Source organism: Balaenoptera borealis, assembly GCF_965194805.1.
Source record: "Balaenoptera borealis genome assembly, chromosome: 5".
NCBI classification, from domain to species: Eukaryota; Metazoa; Chordata; class Mammalia; order Artiodactyla; family Balaenopteridae; genus Balaenoptera; species Balaenoptera borealis.
Window position 1 is genome coordinate 118,346,350 of NC_138862.1, and position 25,346 is coordinate 118,371,695.

The 25,346-nt window shown below is 35.7% G+C and overlaps 1 protein-coding gene across 2 annotated transcripts in view; it reads right to left on the reverse strand.

Annotated features, from left to right (window-relative positions):
• Window positions 1-2,589: 2,589 nt before the first annotated feature.
• Window positions 2,590-25,346, reverse strand: part of LOC309629922 (uncharacterized protein) — a 59,850-nt gene continuing 37,093 nt past the window's right edge. The window contains exon 3 of one of the 2 annotated variants that reach the window (XM_082394517.1): window positions 2,590-11,494. In XM_082394517.1, coding sequence (XP_082250643.1) covers window positions 11,403-11,494 — 92 coding nt within the window. In that variant the 3' untranslated portion in view covers window positions 2,590-11,402. The other variant, XM_082394519.1, reaches the window with a different exon arrangement.

The window sequence follows — 25,346 nt, forward strand, 5'->3', positions numbered from 1 at the left end:
AGAAGCTCCCCATTACACACAATAGAACCAAAATTTCCCCAGGCCACAAGAGCCTATGGAAGCAAATGAGATCACATTAACATTAATAACCAGCGTCTTACTACCTCCTGGCCTCACATGCATTACACAGGACTGGAGCCCCTTGCAAAGCACATACCCCATCCAGATATTTCCAGGAGTCCCCAGAAGATGTTTCACTTTTGCTCAAACAAGTTCATTTTCACTGGGCAAGGTTGCTACCCTGCTCCCATTTATGGTTATCCCATTCTACTACTCTTATTCCCTGCGGGCAGGGTAAGCTCACAGTTCCTTTGAGCACCCAAGTAGCCAGATGCAGTGATTACAAACCAAATGTCATTCTCAAATTAGCCCTGCTTCGTCATCTTTGCCTTGTCGCCTTATTCTCCTGCTGGGGATCCTGGCTACTCTGAAGGTCATGGACGTCCCCACAGTGTAGGCAGGCACTGCCGATGCTCAGATGCCACCATTACTCTGTTGGACATGCCTTTTCTGGGCACTACCACCACCAATGTCCTATAGTGATCAGCAGCCCAAGGCTGTGTGGGCATCTACAGTAAAGAGTGGCATATGTTAGAGCCCTGGATGGGTTATTAGGAATACTTCCTTCACCCCAATGGTACAGGAGGTCTTCTTTCTTACTTTTTTATGTTTATTTTTATTTTTAGGGTAGGCAAGGGTGGTAAGAGAGGGAGAAGGTTTTTTTTCACTGACCAATGAGTTTGGGTAAGATCTGCTGCAGGACTGACATCCCATGGGGAGTTACCATGCTTCCTGTGACAGCTAAGGCTGCCCCATTGGAGGGTCACAAAACAAGTTACGTTCTCAGAAAAGCTATTAGTTTGCTAACGTCTAAAGCCCATGTGTGAATCTTACCCAGGTCCTTTGTACAGAGTCAAGTTCACATATTTGCCTGGCATTCACCATGTTGCTCAGTTCCATGTGTTCAAACCAGTGCCTCACAAAATTGTGACATAATCCCTCTTACTTACCAGATAACCCTAACTGTTGAGGTCAAGTTGTGAGTCATCCCCCAGAAAAGTCTCTGTTTTTGCCTGCATCAAACTTGCCAACTGGTGCAACACTTCTCTGTAGTCTCAAAAATAAATCCACTCACATCAAGACCTGTAGAGAAATTTCTTAGGAAATTTCAGATAGTGTCAGCAGGGTCAACTGCAAAGCCCAAGCAAATGACCTCCCCACCTGTCACCACTGCTCTCCTCTTTTTCCCCCTCCTCCATTTGGCCTTGGCCTCCCAGACTTCTGACTCTCTACGTAAAAATTTGTCTTCTGGCCTCTCATTCCTTCCTTATACAGCACAATTTAGCTCCCTCTTAATTTGTACCTTCAGTTGCATATATCTTCTGCTTGCCATATGCTCAGCATGGGCAGACATTAAAATTTACCCTTATTAGAGGGTGGTGTCTTATCTCACTTTGCCCTCAGAAAAGTATCACTCTCCTCTGCAACCCTTGGGTAAATGTACAGATACACAATGAAATTTTTTGGAGGCACTTGACTCTTGGATCAACCTACCTCTTTTTCTCCCAATAGGTGTAATCAATTCTATACTAAGCACACTTGGGGATCCTGCTGTATTAGTTTGCATGGGCTGCCATAACAAAGTACAACAGACGTGGTGGCTTAAACAACAGAAATTTATTTTCTTACAGTCCTGGAGGCCAGAAGTCCAAGATCAGGTTGTCAACAGAGTTAGATTCTTCTGAGGACTCTCTCCTTGGTATGTCGATGGCCATGTGTCCTCACATGGTCTTCCCTCTGTGTGTGTTTTTGTCCCTCTTCTTACAAGGATACCAGTCATATTGGATTAGAGCCCACCCTAATGACCTCATCTTAACTTAATTATCTCTTTAAAGACTATCTCCAAATATAGGTACTGGGGGGTATTGGGGGTTAGGACTTCAGTGTAATTCAACCCATAACATCTGCTTTCCTCCTTGGCTTGGCTGTTTAGACATTTTGCGCCCTCCCCTTAGGGCACCTTTTCTCCTTACTACACCCCAGCCAGGCAAGGGTCTTTTAAGCATCAACTGAAAGGACATGATTCTTCAGGGAAGAGGGGAAGGAGCGGCCATCAGGGGGTGAAACTTTTCCTGGGCCCAGCCCCATCTCTCTGACATAAATTTACCTAGGGAAGGATTTTCATCAGAAGGACATCCTGCCTCCTTCATCTAACCATTTTATAAGTTTTTCTCCTGCAAGAAGAGGGATTAAGGAACCTACCAATCTTTGTCATTTTCCTATTGGTCCACATGAGCTAGTCCTGTTGGTCCCTCAGCTCGTTTTCCAGCAAGTAAAGCCAGAGAAGGAGTCTCCTCATATGCAAATATTCTTAAGATACCCATTCTGGCCATAATTTTTATTTTTTTAAAGGGAATGTTTCTAAGATGCAGAGTTCTAAGGAATCCTTTATTTGTTCTGTTATATCCTATTTTCCAAGCACACATTGTACATTCTCTCTTTAGAACTTTTGCTCCTGCCCTCACCTAGAATGCTCTGCATTTTCTGCATTCTACTGCCATAGCTACCAATCCTTTGAGGCTCAGGTGTTCTCTGTAACTCTACTTTACCGCTTGCACTTCCATCAATAGCTTTTAACTACACATTTAAATCATATTATAGGGACTTCCCTGGTGGCACAGTGGTTAAGAATCCACCTGCCAATGTAAGGGACACAGGTTCGAGCCCTGGTCCCAGAAGATCCCATGTGTTGCAGAGAAACTAAGCCCATGCACCCACGTGCCACAACTGAAGCCTGAGTGCCTAGAGCCCATGCTCTGCAACAAGAGAAACCACTGCAATGAGAAGTCCACGCACCGCAACGAAGAGTAGCCCCCACTTGCTGCAACTAGAGAAACCGCATGCGCAGCAATGAAGACCCAACACAGCCAAAAATAAATAAATAAATTTATTTAAAAAATCATATTATATAATAATTATAATAACGCTTAATTGCTTATACCCTATAATGGCCTCCTCTAATGTTTTCCAGTATTGATCCAGTTTGTGGTTTAAAGCATAAAGCCATAGTAGATTTTTTTTGACAAAACTAAATTTCATCTCATAGTTTAACTGTATTTTTATTTTTAAAACAATTACCTTAGAGTCAAAGGAAGTACATCTTTGAAATCTTTACAGCATCATCCGAGCACCTTCTTTAATATTTACAGTCATATTTGGTTGACTAGTAATATTTGGGAACTTGATTCTGAAACAAAAAAGAGGATGTATTTAAGCCAACTAGCTAATATCTTATAACAATCCACTAATATGTATTGGATAATTACTGTGTCCCAGACATCATAGCAGGTACTGGGATGTAAAGATTATTAGTCATGAAGACTCTATCTAACAAGTAAGAGATCAAGACCAATCATGACTTGTCCAGGGGAGAGAATGAAAGTCATATGTGGAAAAAATGAGGAAAGCAGGATTTTAGAACCTGTTGTGTTAAAACAGTGTAAAAGAATATGATAACGAAGAAATGAAGGGAGACTTTGTAACACAAATTCTCTTGTGGTTGCCCCATGATGAGTCCAGATCCTAGGAGGCTTGTGTGATTGGATCTCAGAATGGACAAAATGACCCCTGTCTCTAGAAGCACCCTCCCCACAGAGCTCAACAAGCTCTATCAACAGGCTCTGAGAACTCTGCATTCCTCTTTGGACCCTGCTCCACATTCATATTATTACCAGCCATGCAGCTGGCAGGTTATTTCCTGCTCATTAGAGGGGCCTCCATCCTCCTCAGAGCTTTGTAGTAGAGCTTTTAGTTAGTAGAGTTTGTGATATCTTGCCATATCTCTCTTGACAATGTGGCTATCACTAGCCTTTAGGAAAGTTGATATAGGAGATTAGGTTGACTTTCTGGGATGCCTTTCTCCAAGAAAGAAAGAAAGAAAAATAAACATTAATCCTAACTACACTAGGAAATAAGTACTAATTGAAGTAGGATAAAATCTTCTAAATCCTCTATGCAACTTAGAGAACCATAAAACGAAGTCAACAATAAAAGCAAACACATTGAAAGGCTCTAGGATGGCTAGGCGATAAAGAGACAAAAAAATAAAGAAATAAAGGGGGAAGAAAATGATAGGAGGCATGTGCTAGAAAAAATAAACTTATCCCCTGATAAACTGATGGGATTCTTGAAGCCTTAACATACTCCAATAGTCTACATGTGTATACACACAGTTGTGTAATGTTTTTCTATGTAAATTGAGATGATCATGTGGGTTTTTAATCTTATGTTCTAAGTGTATGATGGACTACATTACTTTATTTTCTTATGTTGAACCATTCTTGTATCCCTGGGATAAGTCCCACTTGATGTATAATCCTTTCAATATGCTGTTGAATTTAGTTTGTAAGTATTCTGTTGAGAATTTTTGCATCAATATTCATAAGGGATATTCCTCTATGGCTTTCTTTTCTTGTGGTTTCTTTATCTGTCTTTGGTATCAAGGTAATGCTGACCTCACAGAATGAGTTAGAAAGTATTCCCTCCTCTTTTTTTGTTGGAAAAGTTTGAGGAGGATTGGTATTAATTCTTCTTTAAATATTTGATAGAATTCACCAATGAAGTCACCTGGTCTTGAACTTTTCTTTGTTGGGAGGTTTTTGATTACTGCATCAATCTCTTTACTTGTTTTATGTCTGTTGAGATTTTCTATTTCTTCTTGAGTCAGTTTGTTAAATCCTGTGCTTCTAAAAATTTGCCCACTTTATCTAGATTATTAAATTTATTGGTGTACAACAGTTCACTATTCTCTTAATTTCTTTTATTCTCTTTTAATTTCTGTAAGATTGATAATAAAGTCCCCACTTGCATTTCTGATTTTGGTTATTTGCATCTTCTCTCTTTTTTTCTTAGTCTAGCTAAAGGTTTGTCAATTTTGTTAACTTTCTCAAATAATCAGCTTTGGTTTTGTTAACTCTCTCTATTAATCATCTTTGGGTTGTTGGTGGTGACATTATATCTTTTTTCCCAGAAAAATAAGGAAAACTCAGGAGGAGCTTTTAGATAGCTCTTACATAAATTAATTTAACATTTGGAGACTATCAATTACGCAGCTTCAGAAAGTCAATTACTTCAATAACTGTTCTAACATCTATGTTAGTGTTTTAAGTAGTGACTACCTTCTTCCTTTGAAGCACTCATAAGTTTCTCAACAACTATGTCAGTAGGTTAGAAGATAGTAAAAAAAAAAATGTTAAAGAAGCTGAGATATTATAATTAAAATGTACATTGTTATTAAGGAAAGGTCTCAATAGTCTGATGGTGTCAGGGAGATACTATAAAAACTTGATTTTTACCAGCTTTCCGTAACAATTCAGCCAAAGTGATATTGCTCTTTTGGATTCCATTCCTTTACCAGAGGTAGGTAAATCTATTCTAAATAAGCACAAAGCTTTTAAAACACAAAAGTTAAAAAACACACTCAAATACTTGAAAAAGGACATAAACAAGAAACCATTAGTAACATGGAAATTTTACTGATGCAGAGTCCTTGGTTTCCCTCCAACTGTAGTTCTACTTTAGGTAGTTCTGCCTTAGGTCTGTGGTTGTTGAATGCCCTCCAGCTGTCAATCTAAAATGGAGATGGACAATCTAGTAAACTCACTCCCAAATCAAATTAGAATCAAATCTTTTTGGAAACTCAGAGAAAAAGTGAAGAATGATGTTAAAATATGTAGTTTTCATTTCCATTGAACTCTGTTTTCCAGATTCCCACTGGGGTGAATGTGTTGAAATTCTGAAAGAAAGTGTGCAAAAACACATTATACAGAGAACCCAGCAAACCAAATGTAAATTTACAAGATGCCAAAATCATAACTGCTCTTAAAAGACTCTCAGCTTCTATCTTTTACAGCAAAATGCAACTGGTTTTAAGAGCTGTTCACTGTTGTTTACAATTTCACAAACTTTTGGAAGTTAAACATTTCCAAATTAAGTTCACTAAAGTGTATTAAGCATATTCTTTCAAAAGAAATACTGGAACACCAGAGATATCTATATTTTTTTCCTGTGTGGTTTCTATGCAATTTTTTGCTTCTCCTAACCCATTATTATATCCAGTCAAACAAGATAAAACAAAACAAAGATAAGTAGTGCATCTAAAATATAAAGATTTTAAAAACCATTCCAGGAAAGAAGTTTTAGAGTTGGAAAGAGCCTTACTGGTAAGTCAAATTTATTCATTTTACAGACGAAAAAACTGAAATCTCTAAGGGTCATGACTTAGTCAAGATCAGATACATTTCAGTGGTCTAGTCAGAGTAAGAAGTGGATTTAGAGTCTCCCAGATCAGGAAACAATCTGCTACGCTTAATTGATTATACTTATTTTCATTTCATACCCTATACAATCTAGAACATTTCTAATTAATAGTCTAATCTATTGTCCTCTTTTTGTCTCTAGATTATTCTTAATAGTAATGTAAGTTTCATTAATAAACGGACTTCAACATTCAACTAAATTCATTTAAATAACAATGGTATTTAAAACTGTAATTTTAGCTTAAGACTAGTTAATTCTTTTAAAACTTATCTTAATATTTTCCCTAAAACACATTTATTTATTGAACTTTAGTGTGATTTGACAATGATATAGTTCATTATTTATTATTTATGTTTTGCCCCCTTCCAAAATGGATATAGGAAAACTGATGATATTAAAGAAGATATCATAGAATGGTAAGCCAATAAAGCATGAGAAAGAATAGAAGAGCCAAGTAGTAAAGCCAGAATGGAGAAATAATCATGCCAAAAAAAGCTAACCTGCTGGAGGCTCTTTCAAAAAATTTCAACTGAGCTTCCTGAGAACTGAGGAGAATCAAGGAACATGGTGGTTTATAGAGCTCCCATTAGACAAAAAGAGACTGTGTCTCCTTGTTTTTGGTTATTTATCAGAAATAAAACACATGGCATACACTGTTTTAATGGGTTTGCTACTTTCTTTATACTTTCTTAGCATGAGCCTCCTAAGAAGAATTAATCATGTGAACCTTAAATAAAAAATAATGAATAGCATAAGGCATGGGATCATTTTTTCAGTCACTTTATTGTTTGTTTTTATTTTAATATTTAATGTAGATATTTTGTTCATGACTTCTTTCTACATAGATACTAGATGAAAGTAGTGGCATTATTTTAAAATCAAATTATTGTGTTTAATCCTATAAAGGCAATTTTGTGTGGTGCCATGATAATAAGATATGTTTTTGCAGCTTTCTGATGCCATACAATAATGATTAGAATGTAGATAGCAAAGAATAGTTACATTTCATAAAGTTGGATACAAAAGCATAAGTGTAAAAATACACTTAAAAATTTTTCCATGAACAAAAGATATTTTTCTGTCTAAACATATTGCAAAAATTTTTGTTTGATCTTTAAAAGTAGGAAGAAACTTTTTCATTAAGAGCTGAATACTTGCAACTTTCTGCACTTTAACTGTGCCTTGCAATTCAGGGCAATTATTATAAAGTGAAGAAAATAATTTTTTATAACCTTTGTACAACTCAAAAATATTCACACAATTTTTTTCAAAAATTCAGAAGCAACTACCACAGTGAAACAAGCAAAGGACTTTGAATATATTATCCCAAATTGCTAAGTCAAATGGAGTTGATGCTTCCAGGATCTGCACCCTCCAACAGCTGCCACATTGAGGATAAACCTCTTCCATCCTCCTGAAACTTCACGTCAATCCCGCACGTGCACTTTTTGGAATCGGCTGTTTATTGGGCAGGCATTGTCTATTCTCTCTCCTTCCAAGCATTCCCCCACTCCTGGAATGAAGGCTCTTCACAACCTGCAGCACAGCCAGAACTCTGCTCTCCTGCAGGTCACCAAAGCCTTCTAACATCAGGGTCTTTCCTGAATCCCAATCCTACCCTTGACTCTGTTGCTCTCCTGACTCCCCAGCCAGTATCCCTTGGCCTTTTTTTTTTTTTTTTTTTTTTTAACTTATTTGGCTGCGCCGGGTCTTTTCGTTGCCGCATGCGGGATCTTTTACTTGTGACATGCAGGCTCTAGTTCCCTGACCAGGGATCCAACCCAGGGCCCCTGCATTGGGAGCACGGAATCTTAACCATTGGACCACCAGGGAAGTCTCCTCCCTTGGCTTTCTTGACACTTCACCTTTCTAACTGCTCCTCTGTCTCCATGCACGATATTCGTTCCTTACACTGCTGCCTTCCCCTTATGGAAGCTCACACATCAGTTCTTGATACCTGCAATTTTAGCTTGCCAGTTTAATTAAATCAGCCACTTTTATAGTTGTTTTTTTTTTTTTTCCTGATTACTTCTAAATGTCAAACTCCATTCATAACCCACTGCTTTTGTCTCTGTGCCTGTTCTCAGCAGCTTACTAAGTCCACATAAGGGGTACTCAAATGCATATACATCCAACAGGGAAATTATCTCTTTCCCTCCAAGACAAACACTCCTCTCAAATAGCTTCCTTTCAGTCAGAAGTATTAACATTATCAATCCCTTAAACTGGAAAACCAAGGTCATGTTTTTCCTTCATCTCTTATATAAAGCTAATTTTAATATTGTCGTCTATCCCTTCCAAATGTACCAGAAGTAGGAAAATTACACGAACTAACTTAAACCCAGTCACCACAGTTGAGTATAGAACTTAATTCTCAAAAGTAATAAATACTAGTTTACTAACTTCCAACTGACCTCCACAGTTGCTTATCCAGCTTTCTATTTCATTTCATGGGTGGGTCCAAGGGTTCCACTGAACATTCCAAATAGAGATTATTCAGGACTTCACACAATCTGATAATCTTCATTCCACCCTATATTCAGCAGATGATCTCAGATACAACTATGTGGAGAAGATTAATACATGAGACCTTAAAGGAAACAATAAGCCCGATTCTCTCAGGCAACCCATCAGGATTTAATAGTCAAAGATTAGACTTGGAATCAGACTAAGTTATATTCAAATACTATCAGTCATGGAAGTTTAAACTTTTTATGCCCAGGATGATTGCATTTTCAGGGTTCTTCTCTTACCTGGAATAGTGTATACCACTCCATATCTATTAGGAATGTTTGTGCAAGAAGTAATAGATAGCCCAAATATGGAGCCTTAAACAAACATGGGTTTGTTTTTGTTATATAACAAGAAGGCTCTAATGAGCAGTTATTGGTGCTGGTTGAGCAGCTCAGTGACATGACCCTGAGGCGTTGCATGTTCTCTTGGCAGCTCCAGTTATCACATCTGAGTTCCAACAAGAAGAAGCGAAAAGAGAAAGGAGTATGAAGAAGGCAACAGGTTTCCCAGAAATCTCACAGCTGACTTTTTCTTAAATGTCATCATTTAGAACTCTTCTACGCAGTTCCTTCAACTGAAAGGTGGCTGGGAGTGGGGATTAAGTTAACCAATAATACCCACATGCTACATTCTGTCTATCTAAATTATACTGTTTTTTCTCAAAGCTTACTTAAAATCTCACCTCCTTAATGAAAATTTCTTCACCTGCTGTGACCACACACATCCCTAATTCCCGTAGATTTCCATTTCAATGATAGCAGACCCAGGCAGTATACCGTTAATATTTTCACGCCCTGATATTTTCCATTTAATATTTTGTTTCCTTACATTTAAATATATACTGAGGGCAGAGGCTATGTTGTAGTCCTCTTTTCTGTCCACATGGAACAGAGCACCACGCTAGGTACATAACGGTACTCCCTGTGATTTGGGGATTTAGACTCAGTGAAGCTCAAATGTGAAATAGGGACCCATTAATTTTAATTGTGTAATCCTAGCAAGAGAATTTACCTTTCAAGTTTTCCTTCTTCCTCTATAAATGTGAAAAAACCAAATAACTCACAGGGAAAATGTGAGAAATCAACATCATAAAATATATCAAACATGATATGTGCCTAATATGCATTACTTTCCTTTATAAAAGCCTGATTATAGTTGATAATAGATACGTTTTCTATTTAATATGATATGCTGAACTTACATTTTTGAAGACCAAAGACTCAAAACTTTAGAAATTAATCTCTTTAGAGTTTACTCTATGAAAAAAAAACTTTGTTTTCCTTAAGTTGAAATATATTTCCATTTCATTTAGCACTTAGTTCAAGGCTATTAAATATATATTCAATGATTATATTCATTTTAGATAGAGGTTTAGGCAATCATATCACAGCAATCTTTAAAGATAATATCTTTCATATGTGTAGTCTTATTTTGGTACAGTCAGAGCTCAAGGGGTCTTATCTGGAAGCTGTGTTTGCCAAGAAAACACACTGTTTTACTCACAGAGTATGCTTATTTGTGAGAGTGTGATAAAGATTATGATGTGGGGAGGACCTAAATCACTTCTCCAAGTCCCCTCTTAGTGCTGGCTCTATTTTATAGCCCTACATGATTTTGTTAAGGTGTTTTTTTTTTTTTTTCATTTAGATCTACTTTTTGGAAAGTTGCTGGAAAATGGTGAGTATGATCCAAATGTGTCTATGGACTATTGGAGAAAAAATTAGTGAAAAGATTTAAAAGAACTCTTTTTAAAGAAAACCACAAGTTCCTACACTTTAACAAAATGTCTATAATTTCCATTTAAATGACATCCTTACAGAATAAGAAAAATGAAAACAAGTTTTAAAAAGTTATCAAGTTGGGCTTCCTTGGTGGTGCAGTGCTTAAGAATCTGCCTGCCAATGCAGGGGACACGGGTTCAAGCCCTGGTCCGGGATTATCCCACATGCTGCAGAGCAACTAAGCCCGTGTGCCACAACTACTGAGCCTGCGCTCTAGAGCCCACAAGCCACAGCTACTGAACCCAAGTGCCATAACTACTGAAGCCTGCACACCTAGAGCCCGTGCTCCGCAACAAGAGAAGCCACCACAAGGAGAAGCCTGTGCACCGCAACAAAGAGTAGCCCCTGCTCGCCGCAACTAGAGAAAGCTCTAGCGCAGCAACGAAGACCCAACACAGTCAAAAAGTAATTAATTAATTATAAAAGAGTTATCAAGTTATTCAAATATACATGAAGGTAGATAAAATATTATAATAACTCCTCATGTTTCATTATTCAATAGCATCAAATACTCAACAGAGAATCTGGTTTCATAGATACTGTTAGTTATATGTTGCTACAAAAACAAACAAACAACAACAACAACCTAGTAGCTTAAAGCAGTAAACAGTTATCATCACCTTTCCTGTGGGTCAGAAATTTGGGAGCACCTTAGCTGGGTGGCTCTGAGAGTCAAATTTGCAGTCAAACTGTTGGCGTGGACTGGGTCATCTGTAGTAGGGTCAGGGCCACAGGATTCCCTTCCGAGGTGATTCTCTCTCATGGTTGTTGGCAGGAGGCCTCAGGTCCTCAGGGGTTGTTGGCAGGAAGACTCACTTCCTCACTGCATAGGGTTGCTGGAATGTCCTCATGACAGCCACTGTTTCCCCACAGAGCAGGATCTACAAGAGAGAGGACAAAAAGGAAGGCTCAGTGACTCTTGTAACTTAGTGTTGGAAATCACACACTGTCATTTCTGCCATACTCTGCTTGCTAGAAGTAAGTCATGACACACAGCCCATGCTCAAGGAGAGAGGAATTAAGCGCCACATCTTGAAAGGAGGCATATCAAAGAATTTTTGAACATATTTCAAATATCACCACAATACATCCACCCATTTTCTATTTGCCATTCCAATTATTTCGAAAGAATTCCAGACAATACATCATTTCACCCATAAATAAAAAAAATCCAAAGCACAATTTCATTCTCACAACCAAAAAAGATAATTTTTAAAATGTCATCATATATCCAATGTGCTCACATTTCTTTTTTTTTTCATAACATGTTCACATTTGGTTTGATTTGTTTGAATCATAATCCAAACAAGGACCACCTATTGCATTTAACAACTTTTGAAGTGATGTTAAATCCTCCTTTGATCATCCAATTTGAAATATACTTACAACCAGACAAAAATATAAGATGGGGTTCTTTGTAAGTGGTCCCTTGAATGATACTCATTTATGGCTTTGTTTCTACATTGCTTATTGTTCTTTCCACAAGGAATGCTCAAGAAGCAAGGAACCAGATTTTCCTCGGTTAACTTTGAACCTGGAATTTGTGTTACTGCTTTGGTTATATTCCTAATAAGCCACTAGTGTACACTACAGGAACAAGTGGAAATGAAGACAGAGGTATGATGACCATTAATTGTCCATAATCTATTTATCCTGAGGAGCACTTATACACCTGTTACATATTTAGGTATTTGCTACTTGTAGTTTTTTCATGATTTTTGAGCAGAGAAGCATCTATACCTAAAGCACCATAAAAAAGGAAAAATGCTACCAAGGGGCCTTAAAGTAGCAAGACAAAGAAACTACAGCTTTTTGTGTCTGGGAAATGAATGGCTCCATTCATTTCAATAGGGATTTTGTTTTATACGTACTGTATTAAGTTTGGGCACTAAACACCTGACTCCCATTTCAGAATGAATTACTTTGTTAAATGCAGGTATGTAAACAGGATAAAGTATGTTAACTACTAAATTCTTCAGTAAGTACCTTTATCTTGTTTTATTGATTATTTTATAGTGTTATCCTCAGTTCTTTCTTAAATATTTGTATATGTATATATGTATGCGTTATACACATATGTGGCCGTATATATGCCTTTTATATATAAATATGCATATGTTAAATTTATAAATTAAAATAGCTCATAAAATTTGTCCTACAGTCTATTTTTTATTATATTTTTAAACTAATTACGGTTTTAGATCCCAATTTGCAACAGTAAATTTTTTAAGTACAATTATAGTTAATCTTCCATAAATGCTATTGTAAATGTAAAATGTTCAAAATAAAAAAAACTGAAAAGTTCTTGGCTTATTGTATTGTAGCTGTGTATGAGAAATTTAGATTTAATCATATACTGAAAATTAATAATTTATTTAGAAATACCTTAAACTTTATTTCCAGGTGATTGTTTCTCCAATCAATGACATACCTACTTTTTCAAGAAAATACTAATTTTTTTTTCCTGATACTGTATTTTCACTCTAAGCATTTTACATTAATAAATGCTCAATTTATAAATTGCTACATTATTCATTACTATATGAATTTGCACAGTTTACTATGACAAACTTTTTGTAGCTGACTTTTGCCTGTTATTTGTTGAAATGGCAAGAATATAATTACTAATAAATTCAAACTACTGTTGAACTTTATTTCACAAGGCACAACCATTTACACCAAGAAGTGTACACAAACAAGACTCCTATTTGCAGCTGGCATTAAACTTTGAAAGCAGTTGACTTTGTTATCTAGATCCAATTTTTAATGCTGTTAAGTTTTCTTTCTTTCTTTTTTTTAATTCTCAAACCACCAGAGGATGATTTCCTTAAGAATGTTCTCCCAGGTATGTTCAGAATATTAATTAGGCCCATCTATTTCTGTGGGTAATAACAATGTCACAGGCTGAATGGACGCTGTGACCTGTGAAAGAACTATTCATATGATTTCGTCTGCCCCAGCGCATTCTTTAACAAGTGAACATAGACCTTTTTCACAGTCATCTTAAATGTTTCAACTCTGTGTTTCATGTTTGGCTCTTACATCTCAACCATATAGCTTTTCTGCCTCTTTTGGGGAAGACTTCCTTGCTCTACTCATTTAAATGTTTCTGCCTTTATGACTATTTTACTGCCATACCTATGGGGCTTCTTACTGTATTTGCCTGTAACTGAAGGAGATTTTAAAGGAATTAAATTTATTCAGACTAAATCTTCTGGGGGACGCAAAGCCTTCTTAAACAATTAGCAATAATTAAAAGACATCTATTCAGACTGGATAAAAGGTAAATAGATTTCATTTAAATATAGTAGTTAGTTGGTACAGTTTTCCCATTTGCATGTTTATTTTAAACCTCCTGTTGGCGAATAACTTTGAAATAACAAAAGAAAATGTTGGCTTTTGTCAGTTTGTATAATTTTTTACTCATGAGTGCTATTAACAAATTGCTGAACTAAAAATTTTAATTATCTTTAATTTAGATGGTGCAACTAACACTGAATATAATAGGATGAGAATGATGCCTGAATAAAACCTAGATTTGCTTTTTAAATTTTTAATCCTAAATTAATGTGGAACTGGCTGAAAGATCTACGATTTTTTTGACTTCTGATATTTTCTGTAAGTTTTATTCTGATATTTATCTGCCTCAATGAAATATTTGCTTTGTATATGTTAAGGGTGATATGTTTGTTTTCTCAAAGTCCTCCTTAAATTATTTCAAATTAGAACTTGTCTTATAGATAGTTGATAAGACAAATTAGATTTTTATTCAAACACATTTACAAGAACCTGCTAGTATATATGTAAATGTAGTGATGCATAAAATTAGTCTTATGCTCATACATGTATATATGAGTACACAGACACATACCGATTTATACAAAAACAAATGTACTTAAATTCTTTTGCTCAAGAAATGCATAGTTTAGTAGATTAGGCAGTCACTTATATGTGTTTAAGGGGGCACCAAGGAAGGCATCTAAAATCTAACTCTGTCACTTGATACTTTAGTGTTATAGTTCCATTCTTCAGAATTTTAAGTAAAACCATATTTTAAAAAATACGTTCAGTTAACATATTTAAAAAATGGTAACCAGACTGTGGAAAAACATGACATGGGATGAAATAGGTTGGGAGAAAGGGAAAAAGACATGAAGGACCATAGAAAATAATGAAAAAAAATGTGGCAGGCCAAAGATATATTCTTTCAAGGGCTATCCAGACTCAGCCATTCTACGATAGTGAAAAATATATGTAATGATTTTTGGTGCAAAAATAACACCACTAAGATTAAAGCGAGGTGTTATTGAGGTTAAGCTTACAGATTTAATCCCCAATAAAATATACAACTTCATTCATGTTCAACCACCTACTCAGCCATTTTGCAAATGCATCATAAACAAGAAATTAAAAATAAAATAGAGGGAATGAAAAAACCAACTATGGAGGATTTTAAAAAAACAAAATTAAAGGTAGACTCACTTTAGAATGATGACTGGCTACACAATCTCTAGGTAGAGAAAAGAGCACATTGCTTGAAAGTATTCTCAGTTTTTGGGAAGCAAAATGCTTTTTCCATAATGATAGACTTCAGTCAAAAAAATATGTGTTTAGAAAATGGTTCCTCTAATACATTGTCTAAGGGAAATTTACCTCACCAAACATAAGCTTTTATAAGGAGGATAATAATGCATTCCTTAAGGGGTAAGAATTAAGTGAAGAGAATTAAGAAATAACCTAAGTGTAATATTATAATAACTATCTCAGGGAAATGAAACACTAAAATTTCTATGTAATTAGTCTCATGTAATATTGCTAGACAGCAAAATCACTATCTTTTAAATACAGAAAAATAGTACCCTTAGCAAGATATAATAAAACTTTCATGAACATAAAATATGACACAAAAATCAAATATAAGTGTTTAGATGATATTTAGAAGCAGAATTCTAGGGCTACCTCAGCATGTAAAGTCCCTGAACTTTACCCTCATACCTGTAGGATGTATTCCTTTTCTAGCTGGCATGGAAGATTGTGGCATACTCTTCTTTCCATCCTTCTCTGTGATCCATCGCTTGTATGACTTCTGGACCTTACCTGACTCACATCATGTACCTACCAAGATGCACCAAGGCTGCCAGGAGAACCTTCTAGTCAAGTACCATTTCATCTTTTGAAAACACTTGGCCCCCATTCCCAGTAGTTATTTCATTTCACAAAAAGCCTTATTAATAATTAAAAAATCAATGTATTTTTATCAAATAACTCTGCATTTAATAGTTTAGTTTTACATTCTTAACAATCTAGCATTTCTAAAATTTATACTAGTGGAAAAAGCACTTATGTCTAATTGTACACTGAAATTCTACAATTTGTACTTGCAGATTTTGAAAATAGATTTAATGTGTATAGCTATCCAATAGAGTCTCGCTATGCTATAATTTTAAAAATAATTTTAATATAATACTCTATTAGGATGTGAGATTTTAAAATATAAATAAAAGAAATGCTAAAATTAAATTATTATCACTCAAGAATATGACAAAATAAAGCATCTGACTTAGAAAGTTTGTAGAAAATTACATGTAGAAAATTACATTTTTTAGTTTCATGGAGGAAACTAAAAAAAATAGTTACCATGCTCATGATTTTGATTAGGTAGAGATTTTCAAGCATCAGTTTATAAATAGCACATACATTAAATAAATAAAGTGACACATAAATTATTGAAATTATTGGTTCGGTTATTGGTTACCAAATTTACTTCATTGTAGATGAAAAAAAATCATGTGAAATAAAACGAATACTTAGCTACTAGATGAGACGACTTTTGAAGAATGTTCAGAAGCCAAGCATAGAGAAAGTAACCATTTGAGGATATCCTATTTTCTTATAAGCTTGGCTAGAGAATATTAGTTTGGCTTTTGGGGATTTCTAATATTACCGGTAACTAGCACTACTAATTGGCTATATAATTCCTGTGACTTTAGAAAGGCTTGCTCTCAGCTAAAATAATAAAATTTATTTTTAATCTAGAAGTTTCCCTAAAGAGATCTGTCCAAGTATGAAAAACCACAGCTTTATTAATGAGCTTATAATGACTTACTTTAATCGATGGTTACCATTATCCCACATCAGTAGTAGATCTCATTGTCTTTATGTCCAGTAACATGATTTAATAGCTGTATTCTGGAATATACAGATTTTTATACTATTTTATTTTGTGTCCGTTTAAAAAAAATACTATTAACGTTCTTGTAAGATAGATATAACACGATACAGATCACAATCCTAAAGATGAGGTGAAAAAATGAACACAGTGGCAAGATTGCTTTCAATATTACATCATTCTTTTAAGGTCAACAGAGAAAGCCTACTTTTTATTATAACTTTTTCTTCTGAATTTCATGAAAAAAGGCTGTCCCCAAATGTAAAGAGATAATGTGGCATAAAAGAAAGACTTAAAGTGGAAATCCCTGTTTGTCATTTACTGATCCTATGATCTTAGGAACATTAAAGTCTTTAAACCAATTTTTTTCTTCCAAAGACAGACCAATATTACTCATTTTTCTGACTCCAGGGAAATAAACAAGTTATTTAAATTCTGTGTAACATGAAAAGTATAATATTTGTCTTGCAGAGTTGTTATGACTATACAATAAATGAGGAAATTATAACTTCTTCTTTGAAAAAAAAAAGGAAGTTACTCAGTAAATAGTTATGTAAAAAATGTTGTGATACTTTTCCTTGTTGATAGGGCTCCAAGGCAAAACAAGTGTTTTATGCAGAGAGGCCCAATGTGTAAAAATGTTTGGACTATTGTCAACCCAGAGAGTTCCCCTGAAGAGTCTATTCATTAGGTACCATTTTTGAGATCCTTGGAACTGCCCAAGGCTCTTGGCAATCATAGTTAGTTTCTGTTGTATATTACCAAAGAACCCTGAACTATAATTTAAAAATATAATTTACTAATGAATAATTTTGCAATGGTCTTACTCCATTCTTAACTAGTAATTCACATATTTCCATAAGATGTTACGGAAAAACCCAAACAAACCTATGGCCAACCCAATACAGGAAAGAGCAGACTATTGAACGTGAACATTTTGCCAATCTGAACATAATGTGTCCTAAAGAGCTGGACGTGGAGCCTGTGGACAATCAAATAAAAACAACTTGAAATTTCCTGGTGAAAAATAAAATCTTATATGTAGTCTATGAAAACTAATACATACATATAAAAGAAAATTTTAAACAGTGATAAATTCATATTTTGCCTTTCCTTTAGATTTTCATAAGAATGCAAAGAAATATGAATGCAGAACTTCTGCTTCTAAGTAATGTTGGAATAAGCGACTTGAACCAACCTCCCACTGAGAACACCTAGAAAGGCTAGATAAAATATTTTTTAAAACCTGCTTCAATACATGAGATAATTAAAAAAGCAGTGAGGACTCACAAGGCCACAGTTCAGGAAAATACATATCCCCAGATTGATGCACTATATTGGGGATTATCACCTTTGCATTAGAGGCATCTGCCAAGAGGCTGAGAAACTAATAATCTGAGAAAAATTTCTAACAGCCTCCAAACTAGGAGGATCAACACTGTATTACAGCATCTGCCAGAAAGCACTCTCTGAAATACGACTTTGAAAGGCTATTATATAGGAAGAAGGGAGCCTAAAATTAGACCCTCCCTAGCAAGTACTAAAGCCTGTGGGCAATTAAGTTATTTTTGATTGCAAATGTTCTAGCCACCCACCAGATTTCATTTCATATAAATTATTGACCCTCAATCCAAATTAACTGTAAGCACATTAAAGGAAAACAAATGAAAACCAAAGAAACAAGAGTCAGTAGAAATACAGTCACAGGGTGTCAAGATAATGGAGTAGAGAGATGCATATAATATATTTATGTTGTATGTTCAAGAAGATAAACAAGAAAATTGAAAATGTCAGAAACCTAAAAACTACAAAAAAGGACAAAATATAAACCCCAGATCTAAAAATTATAGTAAATTATATCAGGAACTTGATGGAGGGTTTATTGGTAGCTTAAATATAATTGAAGAGAGAATTTATAAACAAGAAGATAAGTCAAAAGAAAATATCCAGAATGAAGTCCTAAGACTTTGATTATCTTACTGTTCATTGCCACATTGCTTCTATGGTCAAAGAACAAGGGAATACAACACAAGAGGAAAATGAAGAACAAAACATAATATGATTATTGGCCTAAATACAGGCACATACAAAGAGAAAATTTAGATTCCAAATATATTCAATATATACATACCACAGTGTCTGTTGTTAATAATGAATTACCTTCATGACTCAACCAAAATGGAATATTTTTTCCAGGATTATATTATCAACAGTTATGTGAGGATTACATATAATTACTAACATGCTTCAATATTTGACATCTTGAAGGAGATTTATGTTGACTTTTTTTAAAATAAATTTATTTATTTGTTTGTTTTTATTTTTGGCTGTGCTGGGGTCTTCGTTGCTGCTCCAGGGCTTTCTCTATTTGTGGCGAGTGGGGGCTACTCTTTGTTGCAGTGCACGGGCTTCTCATTGCGATGGTTTCTCTTGTTGTGGAGCACGGGGTCCAGGAGCATGGGCTTCAGTAGTTGCAGCATGCGGGATCAGTAGTTGTGGCTCGCGGGCTTTCCAGAGTGCAGGCTCAGTAGTTGTGGTGCACAGGCTTAGTTGCTCCACAGCATGTGGGATCTTCCCGGACCAGGGCTTGAACCCGTGTCCCCTGCATTGGCAGGCGGATTCTTAACCACTGCACCACCAGGGAAGTCCTATGTTGACTTTCTGTTTGTTTACTTGCCCTTACTCACCAGCTCCATCACTAAAATCTCCTTGGGGACGAAGTCTTTCTCTGTCTTCTTTTCAGTTATTTCCTCTGCATTTTGCGATATCCCTAACAGATAATAGGGATTATCTACCCAATTAAAGTTGAATAAAAAAAAGTCTGTATGACTCAATTTAAAAAATCAACTGATCTGAAAAATATATTCTCCAATTGTTGTTCTCTTCCTTCTAGTTCTTGTCTAATATCAAATCTGTTATTGAGATTATTTGCCATCATGGTTAGTCTTGACCTCTAAATAGAGGTATTTAGTAAAATACTTGTTCACATATGTGACATCATTATGGTCTCTTTGCTTCATGTAACTTGTCAGAAAGAGCAGGAGAACTTTTGTACCTCAATTGATTTGTATTTCCAGACACAGACCAGAAAAAATAAAGCCATGTTCAATAGCAGACACCTACTCTTAACATAAACCTCTACATGGAGATCTTATTAATTGAAAATAACAGAATAAATTAAAATCTAAGATCCCATATAGAAATATAGAGAATAACTAAAATTAAGATATTAGTTATATTAACACCAGTTTAAAATATTAAATGAAATTATAGGAACTTCCTTAATTATACCTAAACTTACCAATATCTATACCTGTGGAAGCCTGCTGATCTACTGCACCTCCTTGTACTGTTGGGCCCAAAGAGCTTGGTATGAGTGTGTTCTGATTCTTGGTAATTGAACCTCCTTTAAGCTATCCCTTTAATACTCACCCTCCCCATCCCAAGTCCCAGGAGAGGGTTTAATAATGGATTCCAAGTTTAAGCATGGCTATCCACCCATTTGGCTTAGTTCATTAAGGTAAATTCTTCTCTCATACGTCTGGTGTCTCAGCTGAGAAAGCTAGAATGCTGTGAAGCAGGCTGGCATCTCTGTCTCTGTGTGGGGCTTTTCCACGTGGCTGGCTTGGACTTACTCAGAGCATGGCAGTCTCAGGGTAGTCTTCTTGCATGGTGGCTGGCTTCCCCCAAAGTGCTCCTTCTAAAAGAGCAAAGGGGAAGCTACTAGATACAACAAATCTTCTAATTTGACCTTAAAAGTCACACAGAGTCACTTCTACTGTCTTCTATTTATTATACAGGGCCTGCCTAGATTCAGTATAGGAGGTGACTACACAAAAGTATTAATACCAGGAGGCATGGCTCACTGGGGCCATCTTGGAAGAGGTCCTGCCATCTTTCGTAACCTCTTGAGCCAAGAAAAACTAACAGAGACCATTTATAAGAAATGTATTTTTGCCTTTGCCTCAATATTTTCCTAGCTCTTTTCATTTTTAAATCATGGATTCAACAATAAACTCTGTTACATACCACAAACAGTAATTTTTGCCCTGGGCAGTAGGTGTGGTATGCAATAGATACACAGTTTGTGCCTTTAGTTTATATATGTTCTTCTGGTTTAGCACACATTTCTGAAAGGATTCATGACATCTTAATTGAAATGCCTTATGCAACTCAAAGTATTTTAAGATACACTTATTGAACACCTACCATATGCTAAGTGCTAAGAATATATGAATTAACAAAATGCTGTCTTATCTTCAGAGTTTAGGATTAGGACTGGCAGTGCTTGTTGTTTCCACATCTCAATTTCCCCTTGGACAGATCCTTATATAGTTTATCCAAAATTCTTTTACTCAGACCCTCACACCTTATCTGAAACCTCTTTCATGCTGAAAAGAAGCTGTCTTTCAGGTTACAAAAAGAGTTTAGCAAATGAAACAGTATGAGTGATAAATGTTAACTGTTATTCCTTCTTTCCTTCCCCTATATGATTTCAGGTGGGATTTATTATGAGAAGATGTATTTCTTCTTCTGTGTCACGAAGACATTTTTTCATCTGTATTCTCCAAGGAAGTTCATGGTGAAATAGATAAAATGTCAGAAATAATTAAGAAAAATGCAAGGGTATCCAACAACCTAAAGTTATACCTTTTGGTGATGCCTAGCTTTCATCTCCTTGGTCCCTTGACAGATATAGACACCAACTTATCACATCCTTTAGATGATGGTGTGTTAAATTAATGTGAATGAACTCATGGTACGGTAACTGGGGAGGATGACAAAGAAATTTTCTTAGAGAGCGGAGGTCGTGGAATCTAAGAGGTCAATATACACTATGCAATAGATACAGGATGTAGAATCTTTAAGTATTGTTGTTTAAAAAGCCTCCTAAATATCTTTCATCATTTTCACTTGTTTGAATCATACTTTTATTTTATCATTTTTTAACCTACTAATTTCTTTAACCACAAAACTTGCTTTTTGGAACATGTGTTTCAGTTTTTCCTTTCACCTTTCAGTCTTAGGTGTTTAGAGCACTATGGTAGTAAAAACAACACACAGAGAAAGTGGACCACCTGTATCAGAAATGTGTTAACTCACAATCATGGGACTCTCCTTTGTAAAGACTTAGCATATATTTTCTTACCTCAGTTGAAATACTTTTATTCTAGATGTACAAACTAATTTTAATGAAATGTTCCTAAGAATCAGTTTTTTCTGATTGGCCATGATAAATAGATATGAATCATTTATTAATATTCTATTAATTATTTGAAACATGTGCTATTAAAATTAGATAAAAAGTAGATAAAATATCTGTAACTACATAAATCTGCCTATCTAAAACTTTTAATTATTCATTAGTAGTGGTAGTTATAATAAAACAGATAAAAACTTTAAAATATACCAGTATCAAGCAAGTTGAGCAAGTTGCTCCCAGCATAAATTTAGCTCTGCTCTTCTAAGCCATACATTTTAAACAGGACAAGGTTATCCTTGGACTAATTCTGTCTTTGGATGGGCACACATGTTTAATTCTGGGAATGATATTAGGTATTTCCTTTACCTGCAGCTATAAACCACATTCTTCAATATTAGCTATATAAATAATAAAGGTCTCTAATTGGCCTTGGTTTTCCTTAAACCAAATAATAAAGGTCTCTAATTGGCCTTGGCTTTCTGATAAACTTGGATAGGGAAGAAGTTATTGGCTTTCAGGCTTCTAGAGATACCAACAATGCTAAGGCCTTATCTGAATAACTATAAATCCCAATTAATGGAGTCTAAAATATCAATATTTTGATACATCTAATACATCAAAGTTGCAGTATTTATTTACAAATATATTTTTGTATAGATTCTATAATATCTTGGATACTTCACAGAAATTCTCATAAGTGGGAAATTTAAAACTATATCCTTGCGTCTAGAGAGATAAATTTTGGATATATAACCAAGAATATACTTGTAATTAGAAAATGCACTCACGACCTCATTGTGGATTTTACATGTGCACTTCCAAATTTTTAATTCAAGTTTTCATTTGGCAACCATGAGATGTAAAAATATTTTGAACATTTTAAACTAAATAGACTTAAAAGACATTTTAGACATTTAAAATATATGTACTTTAACTAATAATTGAATTTGAAATGTATTTATGAAAGTTGGTTTTCCATATACATAAATATGTACCTATATGTAAATATTAAACTTTCTATTATATACATAAAGTTCAATATACTGCTATTTGATTTTTTTTTGCTTTTTTGACAATTAACAATTGTGTATATTTAAGGTGTACAATTTGATGATTTGATATACATATGTATAGTGAATCATTACCACATTCAAGCGAATTAACATATCCATCCCTTAGCTACTTACCACTTTTCTTGTGTACCAGGACCACTTAAAATCTACTCTCTTAGCAAATTTCAAGTATAAAATAAAGTATTGTTAACTATACTCATATTTTTGTACATTAGATCTACAGAACTTATTCATCTTGCATGACTGAAACTTTGTACCCTTTGACCAACATCTCCCCATTTACCCCTCCCCCTAGCCCCTGGCAACCATCATTCTTCTCATATGAGTTCTCTTATTTTAGATTCTACATGTAACTGGCTTATTTTCCTTAGCATAGTGTCCTCCACATTCAGTTCTTACAAGGCACTTCTAGTGGTGGCAAACTCCATCAGTTTTTGTTTGTCTGGTTATGTCTTTATCTCCCCTCTATTTTTAAAGGATAATTTTGCCAGGTATAGTAATCTTGATTCGTAGTATTTTCTTTCAGTACTTTGAAAATATTATCTCAGTCTCCTCACCTGCAAGCTTTCTACTGAGAAATCCACGGTTGGCCTTATGGCATTTCTCTTTATGTTATGAATTGCTTTTATCTTGCTGCTTTCAAAATTCTCTTTGTCTTTGACTTTTAACAATTTGATTATAATGTTTCTCAGTGTAGACCTCTTTAGTTTCAACTTACTTGGGAACCTTTGGGCTTTGGGCTTTATGAATCTGGATGCCCATTTTCCTCCTCTGATTTGGGAAATTTAAAGCCATTATTTCTTCAAATAAATTTTCTGCCCCTTTCTTCTTCTCTGCTTTTTCTTTTAATCTCATAATGTTTATATTGGTTCACTTGGTTGTTTCTCACAAATCTCTTAGGCTTTCTTCACTCTTTTTCATTCTTTTTTCTCTTCTGGGTGAATAATTTTAAATGACTTGTCTTTGGGTTAACAAATTTTTTTTTTTTTGCTTGAGTCTGTTGTTAAAGTTTTCTATTGTATTTTTCAGCTCCAGCATTTCTGTTTGGTCCCTTTTTATGATCAGTCTCTTTGTTGAACTTCTTGTTTTGTTCATGTATTGCTTTTCTGATTTCATTGAGTTGACTGTGTCCTCTTTTAGCTCACCAAGCTAAAAGAGAATTTTGAATTCTTTGACAGGAATTTTTGTAGATCTTTATTTCTTTAGTTTCAGTAACTGAAAACTTATTGTGTTCCTTTGGTGGTGTCATATTTCCTTAATTTTTTATGTTTCTTGAAGGCTTGCATGGATGTCTGCAAGTTGGAGGGAACAGTCGCCTCTTGCAGACTTTATGGACTGGATTTGGTGGGAAAGACCTTCATTTATGGGTGTATGTGAGGGCACTAGCTGGGAAAGGTGTGGTGGCTCTGTGGGGCCTCAGCAGTGGCATAGTCTCTTTGGAGCTCTGTCAGCTGAAGACAGCATCGGTGAAGACTGAGGAGGTCTTTAGTGGCCTAGGCTGTGGGTATTTGTGGCACTGAAGGTTTCTGCAGTCCTGCTGTTTTCCTTTATCCTTGCAGGAGGAAGTCCTGGCTAAGGGAATCTTGCTTGGCATTGGGTCTGGCCTGCAGGTGTACATGCAGTGGCAGTAGCACCAGGATCTGGGGTCCGTGTGAGCTTGCAGCAGCAGTGACATTGGTATCTGGGGTGCAGGAGAGGGGAGTGTTGGTTCTAGCCCCAGGCTGTGGGAATGAGGCACAGGAGCAGCTCCTTTGAGGGGAGGGGCTTACAGCAGTGCTTGCTGCCTCTCCAAGGTGGGTGGCAAAGTGGCATGCCCTCCGGAAAGCTCCTTCAACTGGGTTCAGTGTCAGTGAAGACTGTAGGGGTCCTCAGTAGTGAATGCTGCAGGTTTCTGTCATGGTGCTGAGGGCTGCTGGATCCTCCTGCTCTCCATTTCCACCATGGGAGAAGGTTGCACAGAGGGAACCCCCCTCGGTGCTGAGCTATGCCAGGCTGAGGGATGGGATGACACAAGCAAAATGCTTCCTATGCTTGTATATGAGTGTCCTGGGTTTCTGTGCTCCACAGTGTTTCTGCAACTCTCCCATTGCATTCCAGAGCTCTCCTAGAGATATTTCCATTGGCATGTAGTTGTTTATTCATTGTTCTTTTTGTTTTTTGGGGGTGACAAGCACTGGGGCCTCTTAGTCTTCCATCTTGCTGACATCACCCCCCAATATACTGTATTTAATATTGAATTGATATTCTGCCAAGTTATAATTTGTTAAGGTTACAGTTAAACATACATA